This window comes from Molothrus aeneus, chromosome 1 (genome assembly GCF_037042795.1).
Source record: "Molothrus aeneus isolate 106 chromosome 1, BPBGC_Maene_1.0, whole genome shotgun sequence".
Classification (NCBI taxonomy): domain Eukaryota; kingdom Metazoa; phylum Chordata; class Aves; order Passeriformes; family Icteridae; genus Molothrus; species Molothrus aeneus.
Genome location: NC_089646.1, coordinates 13832959 through 13850390, shown reverse-complemented (window position 1 = coordinate 13850390; position 17432 = coordinate 13832959). Strand labels below are relative to the sequence as shown.

Below are 17432 nucleotides of genomic sequence, written 5' to 3'. Positions count from 1 at the left end.
TCCTACTGCAGCCCTGCACATTTCCTCATTCACAATATAGAGATCCATCCTAATATGACATTATAATATAGAGACCCTAATATGACAGCTTGCACCTAACAAAGGGAAAACACCTTTTTTCAGCACTGTATGCAGAAGGGATTAAAACGTTTTGGTAGATTGAGTTCCTTATAAATCAGCATCTGTAGCACAGTAGTCTACAAGCTAGAGAGTTCAGACCAAGGCAATTAACCCCACAATCTAAAAAATTGCATAACCATGAACACAGCTCGCTCTTACCTGCAGCTGAACACTATTAGAGCACTTACCCACTACCCAGATTTCTTGGCCATGTCCACCTTTATTTACAACACTTCTGTATTAAGAGAGTATTACAGAACTTGAATGGGGAAAAAAATGAAATGCTGACTTAAATTCTACTATAATGGATTAATATTCTCCCTTCTCCAATTTTCTCATATTTAAAGCAAATTCATCACTGACAGACCTCGTCTGGCTTCAGTGTGTCACTTAAACAAAAATCACTACTTATAAATCCCTTTAGATAGCTATACTAAAGTCAAACAAAAGCATTTCCTTTATTTACATTCTAAGTTATAAACATCTAAACAACACTGGTATCAACATCCTACACTGTCAAGGACTAATCTTATATGGAAGTTTCAACGCAAGTTGGAAAAAATTACATAAGCAACAGAAATTATTAAGTAGTTTAACATGATGGACTCCACACTTTTCTAAAACTAAGAGACTTTCTTTCCAACAGCCAATTACCACAAGCTACTCTCTTTTCAGCCTGGGAAGCTTGGAGTGTCTTTTCATACAGTGTCTGAGCTACAGGACAGAAGGCCTGAGTACAGCAATATTTTACCACATCCATACTAGGGAGGAAAGACAGTCTTGCAATGAAGGAGTCAGCAGGTCAGCACTTTATTTCCAGCTTGGATCCAAACTGTTTGTGTGGTCCTGGATCAGCCAGTGACCTCCTGTGCCTGCTTTCTCTATGCACTCTGCAGGGATAAATCCATACGTGCCCATCTCCTGCTATGACATTTGCTTGCCGATTTTGTTTTTGAAGGGAAAGGTGGCAAAGCAAAGAAGAAAACTGCCCTCCTAAGAGGAGCGGGTGCTGAAGAGCCACCTCCTTGCAGATAGTTTGGGTGTTGCATGCTGTTACTACTGATGGGCGCATCACAGCTTTGCTGCAGCACAAGCAATAAGTACAGCAAAGTACATTTCTGTTTCCTAAGGTCAAAGAAAGATGAAGAGCAAACCACAGAAGGACTTAATGCCAGTACTCGCTGCAATTAACATCGTGCTGTTGTGAAATGCATGTGTTAATGAGGTCCTTGCAGAGAATGAGCCACAGGAATACACAATGCTGCTCCCGGGTGAGCAATCCCGTACTCCATCATCTGTGTTTGGAATAAACCTACACAGCTTCCCAGTTAATGCAGGCCTGTCTTGGTAAGCAGTGATAGAAAGGAGCCCACTCCTACTCTGTGCCCTCTTTCACAGCTGAAGAAGCAGGGCACTGATACATGCATTTCCCTTCTCAAAGCACAGCATCAGGAAAGCAAAACTAACCAGCTATTTCCTGCATCTTCACCACAAGATTCAGCCAATGTTTCTGAAAAGAACCAAAAGACACTGTAACTGTTCCTTAAACCTGAACCACAGCACTTTTAGTCTCTCCTGTTCACTCCCACATATATCTCTCTATAACTCAGGCTCCTGTGCAGCAGGAAAATGGAGTAAGCAATAGTTTTCACAAAAAAGTACCACTCACTTTTTTACTGTATATTACTGAAGCCACATTAAACTTCTCTGAAGATGCTCTGACTTCTGAATTAGAGCTGAGTTAGTGAATCTTTTAACTGTGTAGGGACATAAAATGTTCAGTCTTTTCTAACAACTTGCACAACCTGTACACATAACCCTACCTCCATGTTAAAAATTAGGCAATTTGAAGTAGTTCATCCTATAATAAAAATAAGTTATGAAAACTATTCATCTATTAGTGAGGAATATACCATGGCAGCCCAACCACACAGCGAATCAGAGCCTCTGCTCACCTTGCAGTAACAGAGCTGGTGCCTGCAATGGGACACAGCAAGTACAACCCAGCACCAGCGAGTCTGGATACATATGTGGAAATTCAACACCCTGGCAATGACCAGAGCAACAGTGTAAGTCACAACACAAAGGGGAAAGTTTTATTTGTGGAGTTCTATACCAAGCATAATATGTATTGAAATCCATGATTTAAAAAAAACCAAAACAACAAAGTGGCAGATTTCATTAGTTCACTTTATCCTTCTGCATATTTACTTAAAATTTTTTCAAAATTACTCCATTATTTTTTTTCTCCCTTGTCCATTTACCAACATTCCCAAACCAGTAGAGCCTGTCAAAGCTAAAAGCCTTGTCCTGCTGCTGGTGTATATCACCAACATATGCTAGGAGCACTTAAATTGCAAGGCTGCAATCTGCTCTCTGAAGGAGGCTGGTAGCAGGTGTGACAGTCTGATCAGCAGAATGAACTATATATAAAGATGCAAGCAGTGGGGGGGAGGACTCCACAGCTTTGCTTTTACATACCATGCTGTATTTGTAGTCCTACTTATTCAGAAAGAGGGAGAGGGGAGCCACAAAGTTAAAATAGACAGACTTTGGCATCTTTGAGCTCAGTGTTTGATCTCACAGCCCTTTTCTCTCGGCAAAGCAAGTGAGCAGCACCAGGCTGTCTCTGAATTGCTGTTCATGCTGACAAATGCACAATTTGCAATTGCAAAGAACCGACCCTCTTATTTATTGCATCTAGACACAATGTACAAACCCAAAGCCATGTGGTCTTCCCCAAAGGCTGGCTTCCCTAACAGCCCATCAGGTGAAAGGCAGGCTGCAAAGGGCTGAGTTCAGATCTCTGCTTCCTATCTCAGCTTCTACCTTACACTGAAGAGTAACACAAAACACAAAGTGAATTATCACACTCCACACTTAAGCTCAGGAGGAACAGCTCACTTTTTTCAAAAAGTGACAGGAAAATTTTGAATGATAACACAGCATGTTTCTAAAACACTAATTAATTACAGAAAAGCTATTATTTTTTACTTCAGTATCACACACAACTTTAATCCCCAAGAGTGACCAAGACAAAAATGTGGACTCATTGTGTCTTAATTCTCTCTATTCACCATGTCTCTGGCATCCACCAGCCTTTGGAAACAAAGTCTTTCAGAAGGCAACAAAACACTGGCTCAATGAATCAGAAGCAGCTTGTGAAGGCTGCTAGAGTTAAAGCAGTCTTTACACTATCTAATCACAGACATAATACATGGTCTTATAAAGGGTAACACAGACCACGCATAAAACCCATAAAATCTGCAACTTCTCTGCTGTCCTGGAGGTGTTCAAGGCCAGGTTGGATCAGGCTTTGAGTAACCTGGTCTAATGGAAGGTGTCCTTGCCTATGACAAGGGGATTGGAAGCAGGTGATTTTAAGGTCCCTTCCAACCCAAACCACTCTATGCATCTATGAAAACAAGACAGACAGCTTACAGAATTAGCTATTATGATTTAAAGATTGCAAATAGTTTAATAACTTTCACATAGAGCAAATTTTAAAGCCTTTTTATTTTGTTCTGATATGAGACCAAGCAAGTACTGAACTATGAAATTAAAGCAATTTAGAATAAAGACCATTTCATACTAATTGGACTCAAGTACAGTGGATGGCTATGGTAAATATTGGGATTTTAATTGAGAAGAGCAATGTGCATGCATAAGCGTTTACAGGCCCACCTTGACAGCATTTTTATAAAGGGAACAACTATGTAGATCTATCTCATCAAACTGAACAGCCCACAGCACAACACTAGAGCACTGCCCAAACCTTTCCTCAGCCATTTACACCGGCCACTGGGAAAATACCACCACAAAAAGCAGATTTAATCAAGTCTGAAATACACAGTTAAAAAGAAGTATTTTGGAAGCAGATTTAGGACACAGTTCCCTTCAGCCAATTGTTTAGACTTTTCCAGGTGCTAAAAGGTAAACAGCAGTACATTCGAGCTAACGACCACATATTCAAATATCACAAGAATATTTAACTCAGCACAAATTAGCCTTTCATACAAGCTAGCTCCCCTTCACTGCTGCTTCCATTCCTCAGCTAGGCAATTCCACCAGCAAAAGAAACTTCTTACCTCCACAGAGACAGGGTAAGGCTTTTTGAGCTAAATATTTCATAAACACCAAAAGATACAACGCAGGATGTTCATTACCTGTGGCTTCCAATTTAGCAGGGGCTTCAAGCTAACAACAGCTATTTTATGGCAACACCAAAGCAACAAAAGGGTCATCAGGAATTTACTTCAAACAGCTCTACTAATAAAGGAGAGACTTATAAGACACTGATTACATTTCACACACATTAACATCTGGGTTTAGTTTACCAAAGAATTGCATTCCTGAATGATCACTGGGTACACGGTGAAGAGACTAATCCATTGCCTAACACAACCACAAGTTAAATATGCTGTTTTACATACAGAGCAAAACATTTTCTTTCAGATGAGATTAGTTAAGTCAAGAAAATATAGGTTTTCTCTTCAAATGGAAGTTCTTAAACATATACATATTTTGCATACAGTTATAGTCATTTAAAGTCACATTCATTGGCCTTTTTACAAAGAGAGCCTATGTTAACACAGTATCCTGAATTTAAAAGTGCTACTTTATTTCAGCCAGTCCACTTTTTCTTGATATTTCTTTGTTCAAACTTCAAATTTTCCAGCATTATTACAGACAGCATTTATGTTGTTTTTCATTTGTAAAAGAACTAGAAAGAACAACTAAAGCTTTAAAATACTCAATGAGACCAAAAACCATCAAACCTATCTTCGAAAATCAGTATTCTTAATGACATTAAAAAACGTTCAATAGAGGATTTGGCAACAATGCTCTGAACTTGCACCATGTCCAGAAGACAGGGCTCAGTCTGACTGAGGGTGGACAAGTCCCTTGTGCTGGGTCTTGTCCTTTCCCCCACCCCAGGTACCTCATTCCTACAATGCCACAAGAGAAGCTTTGGCAGTGTTTTGGGGTTAACCCAGGGCACACGCTCACCCTGAAGCAAACCTGACCTGCTGCCTCACTGAGCCCCACACACACAGCCCTCACAGGAGCCCTGCAAAGCTGGCTACCCCACTCCAGGAAAGCCACAGCCATTGCTGGGCTACCTCCCCTCATCTCCCTGCAAAAGCAGCAGCATTTCTTCTCTTAACCAGCATTCATCTCTACAACAAAAACCAGAAACACCCAGCAGAACAATTGAGGTGTACAGAGAAGACTACTCTCCTACTATTGTAATACTCTCCAAATTGCTATAATTGCACAATACTTTTCAACTTTTAGCAAAGCCTAACACTTCAGGCTAGCAGTCTCCAGCAGCCTGCTACTGCCAGAGACAAATTCAAGCTGAGTAAAATCCCTTCCCTCCTCAGGCTGCACACAGTGCTGAGGCCAGAGCTCATTCACCAGGAATGGATGGCCACCACAGCCTTGCTACCTAAATTCTTCTTCTTTTGGTACCTGGCTGCTTTCCTGGTGCTCACAGCTGCAGGCACAGAGTCTTCATAAGAAGGCAGAGGGGCAAACTGACAGCACAAACAAATACACACTTAAAACAACACAAATAATATATGGTCCAACAGGTTCTTGAAGAGGTCAAATTAAATCAAGCTTTGTTATTTCACTTAGCAGCTTATTAAAGAAGCAAAAGGCTCTAAAGCTTCCAATTTATTGGGGTTTTCCAACTGTCATTTAAGTTGTTATAGCAACAAAACTTTCAGCTGTGTGGTCTCAGAGACACTCCAGCAAGCCCAGAAGTAATTTTTCCAATATTTGCTGAATTCAGCTCCTTCCTGTTCGGGTCCTTAAGAACTTGGAACAAAGTTGTTCATTATATGCACAAGGATGTGTATTGCTGCAAGGTTCTCACAAGTAAGATATTGCTTCTGACATTTAACAAAGGAGAAAAAAACATTATGTGGCCTTTGCCTAGGGGGAAGATAGAGTAACTCCACAACTTTGAAAGCACATGCAAAAAACATGGGGTAAGGTGAAACTACTTTTCCATTTACTAAATGTGGCTACATTTCTTCAAACAAATGAAAACACCTAAGTGGGTGCACACACAAACATACAGGCACTCCCAGAAGTTCTATCACCATTTAAAATACTTTATACCCACGTAACTATTTTTTTTCTAGCAATACACATCAACACCAGAAACATTTTAAATTGCTATTCTGAGTCTGTAAAGACATGCACACCCGGAAAAAAAAAAAAATCCTATAAATGTTGCCACTTAAAAAGAAAACTGCTAACAATATACCAGCTTGCTCCTCCTGCAACAAATTCGTAATTTCACTGCATCAGCAGCAGGCTGAGTATGAGCAAATGGGGAGAGTACGGCCAAAAACGTGACACTGCTTTTCCAAAACAGAGTCTATTTTCCCCACCAAATCAGGGATACACTACTTTCACTATGCTTATTGCCCAGAAAGAAAAGCTTCCTATAATAAATTCCACAGGTTGATTTTTTAAAAAAAGCCTTTGGGTGACATCTGTTGCACCACTGAGGTCAATTTTTCATCCTCTTGCTAAATGGACTGCTAGCCTCCAGGACACCAAGTTAACCCATTTCTTCCCATCTTTCCACTTTCTGTTTGTCTGTACCTCATGTACTGCACTGGTGTCTAGCTTCCATGCAAACTCCCATTTCCCACTCAGGTGAAAAGAAAAAGCAATGGGAGCCATATCCATCTATCCTTCAAAAGCATTTCTGTTATCATTATATTGCAAAGGTTTCACATTGTTGTCTCCTTATTCCCAGAGTTTCATACCTCCTTGATGTTTCTCGTAGGCCGCTCCTCTAGGCACTGACTCTTCCTTCTTCTTACAGCAGCCAACTGAGCCCAGCTCCCCCCAGCCACCCAATCCACTCTTTTATAACACTCTCCTGATTGGCTACAGCTGCAGCCCGTTCAAGTCAGGCCTGTTCCCAATCTCTAATGATTGGCTCAGCTGCAACTCCTTAAGGGGTAAGATTACTTTCTATACTACCTCTATTGTCTTATAGTGTATCCCCCTACACATTTCCTTTCACCAAACTCTAAGGACACCCCATCCTTTTTTTCAACCCTACAGAAAATCATCCTTCTCCCCACAGTCATTTCCCTTCTGCCAGCTCTATTTCTGTCACCACAGACATCCTGACAAGCTGGAGGCAACACCAGCCAACTTGCCAACTTGTCCAGCACCAAGCCATGGTCTCTGGCAGGAACACAGCAGCACCCCAGGGCCCAGCTCCAGGGGATGCTCATCTGTGCTCCTGGACAGCAAAGATCATCTCCTTGCACAGAAACCCTCTTGGTCTTCACTCCTCCTCTCCTGCACCAGAGACCCTAGCCTTGAGATGCAGAGCGTGGGATGCAGTCCAACAGTTTTAGTATGAAAGTAGGAATGCATTTCTCCTTTTGTTTGGGACTAAATAGGTGATTAACGTGCATCACTGTGCCACAGGGAATTGAAGTAGAAAATAAGTTACCAACAAGTTACCTAATTAAAAAAAAAAAAGAGAATAAAAAAATACTGCCACAAAATAGTTATTAAAATTATTTCAAATTTAACAAATACCTGGGACCAACTTGAGAAAATAACTAAGAATACCCATAAGAAAAAAAAAAACCTAACACTGCAACTAATGTGATTCTCTCAAAAAACAAAAAGGCCTTAATATTTGCTGTTAATTTAAAATTATTTTCCCCAACTTAAAATTTGACTCACTTCTCTTTCACTAGCAATATTAGTCATTTTGACAAGTATTATGTATGACTGTGCTGCTGTTTTTCTTTTTACTTTCTTGGTTTTTTAAACAGCCCCACTGGATTATGTAACTTAGCTCAAAGGCAGTTTGGTTTTTGGTGGTTTTTTATCCATTTTCCAGTACCAGACTTGCTGAGCATTACATCAAAATGACCTCAAAGAAACAAAGAAAGTATATAATGTATATTAAAAAGGAGGGGAAAAAAAATAAAGCACAGATGCCCTAAAGTATCTTCCAGAATTTTTTAATACTTTTTGCTTCACTTTTTATTTTCTTACTGCTCAGAAAATATTTCTGAGTGAGAACATCTGTGCTATTTTCTGGATTGATGTTAGAAGAATTCCACTTTATTTTCAATATACATAAGCACTGGTTCAGCATTGTTGCATGTTTTATCCATTCAATTTATATTTGGATGAAACAGTTTGTTTTCCTTTGAAGAACCAGGAAATTGTTTTAAAGCTACATGAACCATATTCTGTATAACTAAGATCACCAGCATTTCTCCCCCATTTACTCCATCTTCTTTTACCAGATTAAATGTGCCACGACCAAAAGATGTCATAGTCTGGTGCAACTGAGAAAGTGTTACTTCCAGTGGTGTTTTTGTAACAGAGCTAAAACATCTGTGACTGTTATAAGTGAAGTTAAAGTGTAAAAAGCTATGAGAATCAGATGGCTTTCCAGTGGTGGAAGGCTATATTGCGCAGGAGAAGAAAGGCTGGCAACTCCCTAAACCCCAGATTGCCTGCAGGAACCGTTCCCCAAATGCACTGAGCATTTGCACAGTCTCCCCCACAGTGCTCTCCTCAGAGCTACAGGAATTGCTCAGCAGCTGAATGGTGCTTTGCTCAAAGGGAAATCACTCTCCAGCCACTCTTCCACCAACACACACTTCACTTTGATCTCTGTAAGTAACAGTGAAACACTGAGAAACCACATCATGCCAAACTGAAATCCATGGTGCATCCCATCCAGGCAGAGATAGGTGCTGCTCACACCAGCCAGCCCCAGCAGTACCACACATCCTTCGCTGAAAGCACCTTCAAAGCTGAAGGGCTTACAGGGTATCCACTTCTCAAGACCCTCTTTTTCAACACTACAGAATTCAGTCTTCTTTATTAGCTTTGAATAATCCCAAGTGTCTGCTTGCTCAAATCACAGGGGTACAGCCCCAGCATGGCGCTCAGGCCCTTTTAAGACGAGCCTCCTCCCTTGCAGCACGGATGGCACAGAACAAAGGCAAGAGCTGGCAGAGAGGGCATGGCAGGGCTTGTGCAGCTCCCTGCCTTGCAAGCCCCAGGTCCCTCGGGCACAGCGCTGCTGTACAGCCAAGTCCCCATGCCAGGGACCTCCGCAGCCACTGCCACATTCACCCCAAAGGTTCATTTCTACCTTCACCCTGCAACTTCTCTAGCCATGGGCAAGAGCCACCTGTATTTACAGATGAGCCAATAACAGGAAAACATTGATTTGGCTGAAAACACAGACAGAATTGGAGAAAAGAGGTTAAAACAAAGTTTTCCATTATGAGCAGAGGGACTTTATCACTGTAGCCTTGCATTTCCAGCACCAAACCTGCAGGATCACACAGCAGCTTTCTAAATGTGAAGCAATCATGACCCATTTCAGTACTGATCTTCCTTAAATTAGCATCTCTCCAGTGCTGCTCACCAAGCCCCAGCAAAATGACCTTCCTATCAGCTGGGTTTCACTGCACTGTTGGGAGCCCAGCGTCAGTGAAGAGGTCAAGAGCCAGCTGGAGAAAACTGCCCAGAGCCCCACGGAATCCTGGCTGACCTCAGGTAAATGACTGAAATACTCTCCAGCCAATACTGAATGCAGAGCCCAGACACATCATCCTGGGGTGTCAGCCAGAACTAAACTGATAGCCAGCTGAGCAGCAGGGGTGACAAGGATTCTTTTGGCATTTTGGTTCCTTTTTGGGATTGAGAGGATTCCTGTGTATTCTGTATTCTGGAAATCGCCTGTAAGGTTTCTTTCTACTTAAAAAAGGTTTGAGATTTGCACATATAGAAAAATTAAATCCAAATCTAAAAAAAAAAAAAAAAGAAGAAAAAAGAAAAAAAAACCACACACACAATCAAAAAGAACTTGAAATCTTTTTTATGCTAAATTTAGCCACTGCTGCCCTTGAGTATTGCCAAAGGGGTCACTGAATGGGCATCGTGGCAGATCCATTTAAGCCTGTGGCAAAAACCTAGTGGTCAGGCTCAAGGAGAGAATGTGCCAAGAACAACACAAAGCCCAAGTAAAATCAGCAGATTTTCATACCAACCCAGCCATGTGTCAGGCTCTACAAACGATGCCCCAGTGACACAGTCATGAGGAACTGTGCAACTGTTTGCTCTACAGAACATAACTTGCATCAAAGCTGCCGTTGTGTACCTGACAGAGAACCAGCTGTCTGAGAACTGACTTTTAAGCAAATAATCCCCATTAGCTGGCACTGGGGGGGGGGGGGGGGGGGGGGGGTTTAAAATCAAAAACAGAAAAAAAAAGCAAGCTTCACAGACACCATCACTCAGGCTTCAACCTTCCTCCCTCACAACTCCCTGCTGATGAATGTCAGACCTACCAAAGAGATGGAGCTTTAAGCTTTGGGTGGCCTAAGCCCCCAGTGTACAAATTACACGAGAATATGGTCATCTGACACCTGTTACCTTTGCTTACACTGCCAACTCTCCTGGAGTTCTGGTCTCTTATCAGCAACAGCCTCTAACACTATCAAAGAGCAGATTACAATTTCTTTTCACAAATATTACTGCACTGCAGTTTTCAAATTAACAATTGAAGTATTGTTCCATGCAACATCAAAACCCCCACAAAACTTCATCTCCTACAGCATTTGGCATAGGAAAGGGAAAAGGTGTCTCAAGACTTCTATTAAATTCATTTTGATTCAGCAGAAAAACTGTTAATTTACTTATTTTAACTGGAAAATTAGGGTTATATATGACATCTAGGAACACCACTGCAAGCTCATGATATGCAGGGCATCAGCCTGAACTATCATGGAAACCAAACAATTCCTCTAGGGACTCAACATGACACTGAACAATTCCAGCAAATCTACAATTTCCTATTTCATATTCTTGCTTACCATGCTCATTTACATCACATGATTTTTTTTTAATTATATCTACCCATTGCTTATGCATACCTATTTTTACTTGCAAGAAAAAGAAGATAAAATTTAAAATGCTTACAATATCCTCTGCAAAAATCAAAGCACAAGAGATTATGCCAACTGTGAAAAGTCAACAAAAAAAGTCAGAAACATCTCTGGCAACATCTAGATCAAACCAAAATTACAAGATGCACAATTACTTTCTTTCAATAGTTGCTCGATATATCATTTTTATATAATTTTCCACCTTTTAACAGTGGTTCAATATTTGATAAGAATGTTTCATCTCAACTGCCTGTCTGCTTTCTCCTTTTTAGTGCAGGCCATCATCTCTTGCCATCAACATTAAACCATTCAGATGTGGCTGACCTCCCCTCTTAAATCACCCTTACCTTCTTGCAATTTTTAACCATTAAATTAACTGCTAGGACTACACTACTCTAAATCTCCACAACCCTTGACCAGCAGGGTCTGGAAAATGCAACTACCATTCCTCAGGCTAGCTGTCCCCTGCCCAAGTTGTACTCCTTTAAGGCTCAGGCAGAGATTGTGCCAGAGGCTGCATCACCCCATCCAGCCACACCAAAGTGCACCATTAGCGTGCCCCCATGAAAACTGGGTTTCATTTAACATGATCGATTTTGCTGACTCCACTTGCCCTGAACAAGGTGGACATTTCAAACATCTTTTATCATTTGCTTGTTCATTTCCCACAAACACAACCTGCAGAAAGAATGCATCATGTTTCAGACACAAAGCTTCTCTTGGAATAAGAGCAAAAGAACAGAAAAATTTATACACGCTACATAGACCAGCCTTTAAACATAGCCTGTCATATTAATAACTAATTTCATACACAAAGACTTAGCACTGACAGCAGTGTTAATCCATAATAAATTTTTGAATAAATTTGAGGATTCACTCAGAATCCTCATCAAAGACATAGCACCCAGAACTAACTGCAGTTATCTGCAGTTCTGCTATCTGTATGTTTTGAACTCCTAAAATTTTACAGAGAGGAGAACTGTACTATTATGTGGATTGTTCTCCATAAGTACTTTTTCCATTCTCAACATGTCTCTTCAACCTAAATAATACCAAGCCAGAACACTGAGGTCAAATTTTGAAGTTATTCACTGCTGGCACTCGTCAAGCATGGTTTTGGGCTGCCTCACTACAACTGCACAGGGACATCATAAGTGCACTGTGCAGATCACCTACTGCTAATCACAACTGGGAAACCGTGACAAAGCAGGGGGAAATTTGGGAAGGGCTGACAACTCAGTTCTCAAGGAGTTCTCCTGAAAGAACTGCTGCACATTGTAGACACACACATTCTTGCAGGATGAGAAATGCTGCTTTTCCTGTAAGTATGAAAACCAAAAACTTCATTCAAATATTTTGAATAATCTTCCACCAGATATGCTTCTTTCCATACGAGCATAGTGGTGGTGCTGTAGATTTCAGTGTCAGCTTGATACCAGCTGCCAGACTGTAAGTTCATATGAGCACATATACTTTGATCCTCTCAGTTAGGAATTACTTTGTCCCCTTTCCTGTCTCCTTATGAACTGAAGATTTGCTCATCTGCTACACTAGCACAGAAAGGAACCATCTAACTGCTATGAAAATACAGTCATCTGTGGAATTCCAGCATCCAAACCATACAATTACTATGTTACACTACTGCAAGCACAGCAAACAGTATTATACACCTACTTACAAAACTGACTTACTGTAACATCCAGTTTCCTCCCACCTAAACATCACCACAGAAAATGTTCAGCAAATTGAAGTTAGAAGTAAGGTTTGACAGTGACCATATAAAACACTCAGAGAAAGTCCATGGACACTGCTACTGTTTCCAACCACAGAATTTCCATCTAATAGAAACAATCTTGGTAATTGCAGCTACCTCAAGTCCATACCAGTGGCATTTAGCATAACCACCATATAAATACTAATAAATAAAACCACTGTGTCATTTTAACCCAAGATGCAGAGCTTTTGATACCAGTCAAAGTCTGGCTGCCCCTCTGCAGACTGTCTCTTTAATTACATGGCCATATTCAGAGTTACTTTTTTTTCCCCTCCCAGGCTTCCACAGGTGGGCCACTTTTGTTCCGAAATGAAATTTGCAATGATGTAACCTTTTCCTCGTGACTGTCGTGTGTCTCCCCTGTGCTTATAACTTCAATCCCTCCCGGGTTTAACATTATGCTGCAGAAGGCAACTGCTACCCCTTAATGTAACTAAATACTTGGAAGCCAGGATGCAGCCCATTGCCACAGGAGTTATATGGGCCAGTTTTGGAACAAAACACAACAAAATAATTACTTTTATTAATGCTGTAATACCGAAGATCAAATGCTGCAAATACTTCTCATCTGAATGGCCCAATGAGGCATTCGGTGTTCCACAGTCTCACTTGAGTGTTCACTGCTTTCCCTAACCAGAGAGGTACTCTCAGCCACAGCCTCCTATATGCAAGTAGACTGCCATCTGCATTAACTGCTGTATATGAATGACAGCTGGTATGCAGCCACAGCCGTATCCTCGAGAATCATTTTACTTTTTCCAGGTAGAATCAGAATATGCTTGTGGTCTTCAAAACCATGCTCTTTAAGAATCAGGTGGGGAGGTGATGGGAAACTCAGTTACTTTTCTTCTTCCAGCATTTGGAATTCTCTATGAAAAAACTGATTTTAAAAATTTTCTCGCCAATCACTTCGAAGCAATCAATGAACCCCTCATAATATTCCTTCCACTGCATGTTTCAGGACAACCTGGCAGTCTGCATTTGCCAAAGTAAAACTTCCAGGATCAGAAGTGTAAATTGTCTCACAAGGGATGAGGGGGAGAAGCACAACTAAAACTTGGATCGATAAGGCAGAGGAAAGGGGAAAGGCATTGCCGAAGTTCTCAGCCAACGATGGTTACACTGCCCAACAAACCAGTTGATTAAAAAGAAGTTTGCAGCAGCAAGAAAGTACGGGAGGGGGGAGGGGGGGGAAAGGGAGGAGGAGAGGAAAGAGAGAAAGAAAAATTAAAAAAAAAAAAAAAAAAAAAAAAAGGAAGGGAAGAAACTCAAAGCCCAACAAGTTGCCCATGGAGGGAAAGCCAAGTCTGCAACTGCCTGCACACGCACAGCCCGGGATTTCAACATGGGGCTGCGGGAGGCCGGCGCGGGCGGCTGTCGGGCTGCGCCGCGGCCCGGGCCGGCGCCCCCCGCACCCCGGGGCCCCGCGGAGCGTCCCGCAGCGCGCAGCCTCCCCCGCGGCCCGGCGGGCGCGGAGGTGCCGCGGGCGGCCGCGCTGCTGGGGGCCCTCGGAGCCTCGCCCGGCGCGGAGGGCGGCCCGCGGGGCGCCGCCGGACGCCCCTGCGGCGGGGTCCCCTCGCACCGCCCTCAGCGCCGGGCCTGGAGGGCCGGGAAGCCTGGAGCTGGAGTTCCAGCCCTCCGCCGCGACTCCCGCCCGGCCCGCTGCGCCTCGGCCCCGCCGCCCGCCCCGGGGCAAACCCGGCACCGCCGGCCCCCGCGCTGCTCTGCCGGCCGGGTTCGGGCGGCTCCCGCACCGACACCCCCGGGGGCCGCCGGGCACCGGCGAACAAAGGGCCGAGGCCCGCCAGGCGCCCGCGGGGAGCCGCGGAGGGGCCGCGCTGGCCGCTGCGGAGGGGCCGAGCCCCCCCCGCCCCCCGCTCCCTGCGGTGGCGCCGGGCACTCGCTCCCCGCGGGCTCCGCCGCCGCCGCCGGCCGCCCCCGGCCCCGCTCCCGCCGCTCCCCCCGGCGGGGCAGCCCGGACTTTCCCCCTCTCTTCCCTCCCCACTCCGGGAAGCGCCATATTGATCGCGGGCGCCGCTCCCCGCGCCCCTCACCTTGGCGATCGCCTTCTTGTACCGGGTCACCGCTTGCTGGATCAAGCTGAAAACTTTCATGTTCCCGTCCCCGCAGGGCACGACCACCCGCGTCCTCCCGAAGCACACCGTGACTTTCATCCTGTGCGGCCGGGGGGCTCCCGCGACCCTCCGGCCCCGCGCAGCCTTCCTCCTCCTCCTCCTCCTCCTCCTCCTCCTCCTCCTCCTCCTCCTCTTCCCCTCCGCCCTCCGCCACGGCCGCCCCCCGGCGGGGCGCGGCGCTCAGCCCCCGGCCGCCGCCGGGCTGCCGCTGCGGGCGCCCTGCCTCCGCCCCGGCGTCGCGGCCGGCCCGGCGAGGCGCGGGGAAGGGAGGGCAGCGCAGGACGGGGGCCGGTGCTGCCTTCCCGAGGGCCGGGGGCCGCTCACATGCCGCAGCGCTGCCCGCGGCCACCTGCTCGGCTCCTGCCCCGGCGCGCAGCGGCGGCGGGCGGGGCGGCGGCGCTGGCTCCCGCTCCGGAGGCGTGGGGCGGTGCGGCGGGGCGGGGGCAGCCGGCCGGCTCCGCGGGGCGCCGGCAGCGCGGACGGGGCGGGGGAGCCGGCGGGCCCCGCACACGGTCGGGGAGAGTGCCCCGACCGAGCCTGAGGGGCTGCGGCTGCCCTCGGCTCGCTCTGCCCCGCCGGGTACCGGGGATGCGGAGCCGGGGTCGCACCGGCACAAGGAGCCCCGCGAAATCCCGGTCTCTCGGCCCCGGTGGTGCACTGGGCGGAGCGGGCACCGCTGCTGCTCCTTCTGCCGCCGCCCTGCCTCAGGTACGCGGCTCCGGGAAAGCGAGGCACGGCCCCGCAGAGAAGGGGCTCGGCAGGGCAGCACGGCGGGCTGCTGTACCTCCCGGGGTCCGGGGCCACGGCCACCGCTCACGGCCGAAACCCGATGGCCTCCCTGGTCTTTGGGGCGTCTGTTAACGCAACAGGACCTACACTGTGCAAAACCTCCTGCATCATCAGTAACACCGGCATCAATGGAACCGCTGAGCAATCTCCTCCGCAAAGCCGTCAGAAGTCATAGGGGTTTATAGGTATCGTGCACTTTTTTCCACGGATTTCATTGAGGACAATGGAATTGCACAGTTCATTGGTCATTCAGTGTGCCTGACAATATATATCTTTTGAGTGAAAGCAGAGTTTGGAAGACAGGAAAGCAGCTAAAAAAACTTTCTCCTTTTTTTTTATTTTTTTTTCATGAACTTATACACAGCACTAAAGATGTGAAATTCAAGCAATCTTTGTAGCACATAATGTCAACATCCTTCTACAACATCGGACAACTCAGCACGTGTCCTCTGGTGCTCCCTGCCCAGCAGCTGTCCCAGCTGGCAGAATGCTCTTGTTCCCTTAGCAACAGTATTAGTAAATTTAAGAACTTCAAACCTGGTACAAATGGCAAAGCTGTCTGCGGTTTAGTAGGTACAGAGGTAAGGAGCAGGATTAATGATGTTTTTAAAACATCAAAGGTAGAATTATTGCCCTGTTAAGTCAAGGGTGAGAATGGCATCCCTAACCCTTTGCATTCTAGTTAAGAGTTTCCAGTATGGAAAATGGAGGAGTCAGTTTATATTAATTTGGTTCCATGCATATTGTTCAATTTCATTGAAATCCATAGAACCTTTTCTATTAATTTCAGTTTTGGAAAGCTTTGGGACACTAACAAAATCAAAGAATTAATTTCCTGACCTACAGATAATTTTTAGCTTAGATGCCATTTTTATTACTGTTACCCACCTGAGTTATCTGGACTAATATATCTGAATTTAATATGAGATCTAGTCTGTCTTTTAAAGCAGGAAACAAGCACACCTGCCATGTTACATTTTGTCATATCCCCAGTGTTCACTTGTGTGGAATCAAGACAGCATGCAGGAGTTCAGAAAGGCAGAAATAAAATAAATCCAGTGTAAACAGTTTAGAACTCATGACTGAGACAACTGGGTACACTCTGCAGCTTTATGACCATAGCTCATCAAGTTTATTATTGGAAAAAGATGAAAATGTCCTCTAACCTGCTGCTTCTGTACTTTCTAGATGATCATAAGAGCTGCTGGGAAAGGATGAAAGAGCTATAAATCCTTGGTTTAATATACATCACCTAAGAAACTTGCAGAAAGGACTATGAAAATGTGAAGTCAGTAGAGCCTCTTCCCAGGCTGTTTTTAACAAGAATTTACAATGTCATAGACTTTGTAATATTCCACATTATACTTTGGTTGTCATTTGCATTTATCTGCTAAAACATAATGTTGCATATTAGAAGCTTTCACACACTACTCTAAAACTTGATATTTATAAAGCTTAATACTGTTGCTGGTCAACAGTAACTATTTCACTGTTCAGACACAGCTACAGGTTTTTCATGTTTTTCTGTGATTTAATTCCTGCTCCTACTGTATTTAACAAGTTACTTGGCAGTTTTCCCAGCTGTTCTAACACTCTCCTGGAAAAAAACTCCAACAGTTTAGAAAGAAATATTGATAGTTTTTC

General features: G+C 44.5%; 1 protein-coding gene across 7 annotated transcripts in view; it reads right to left on the bottom strand.

Moving 5' to 3' along the window:
* The window catches only part of PARD3 (par-3 family cell polarity regulator), a 445230-nt gene extending 430154 nt beyond the window's left edge, over positions 1 to 15076 (bottom strand). For all 7 annotated transcript variants that reach the window (XM_066551580.1, XM_066551588.1, XM_066551597.1 and 4 more), the window contains exon 1: positions 14919 to 15076. In XM_066551580.1, the coding sequence (XP_066407677.1) occupies positions 14919 to 15038 (120 nt within the window). In that variant the 5' untranslated portion in view covers positions 15039 to 15076. The remainder of the gene's footprint in view (positions 1 to 14918) is intronic.
* Between the last annotated feature and the right edge of the window lie 2356 nt (positions 15077 to 17432).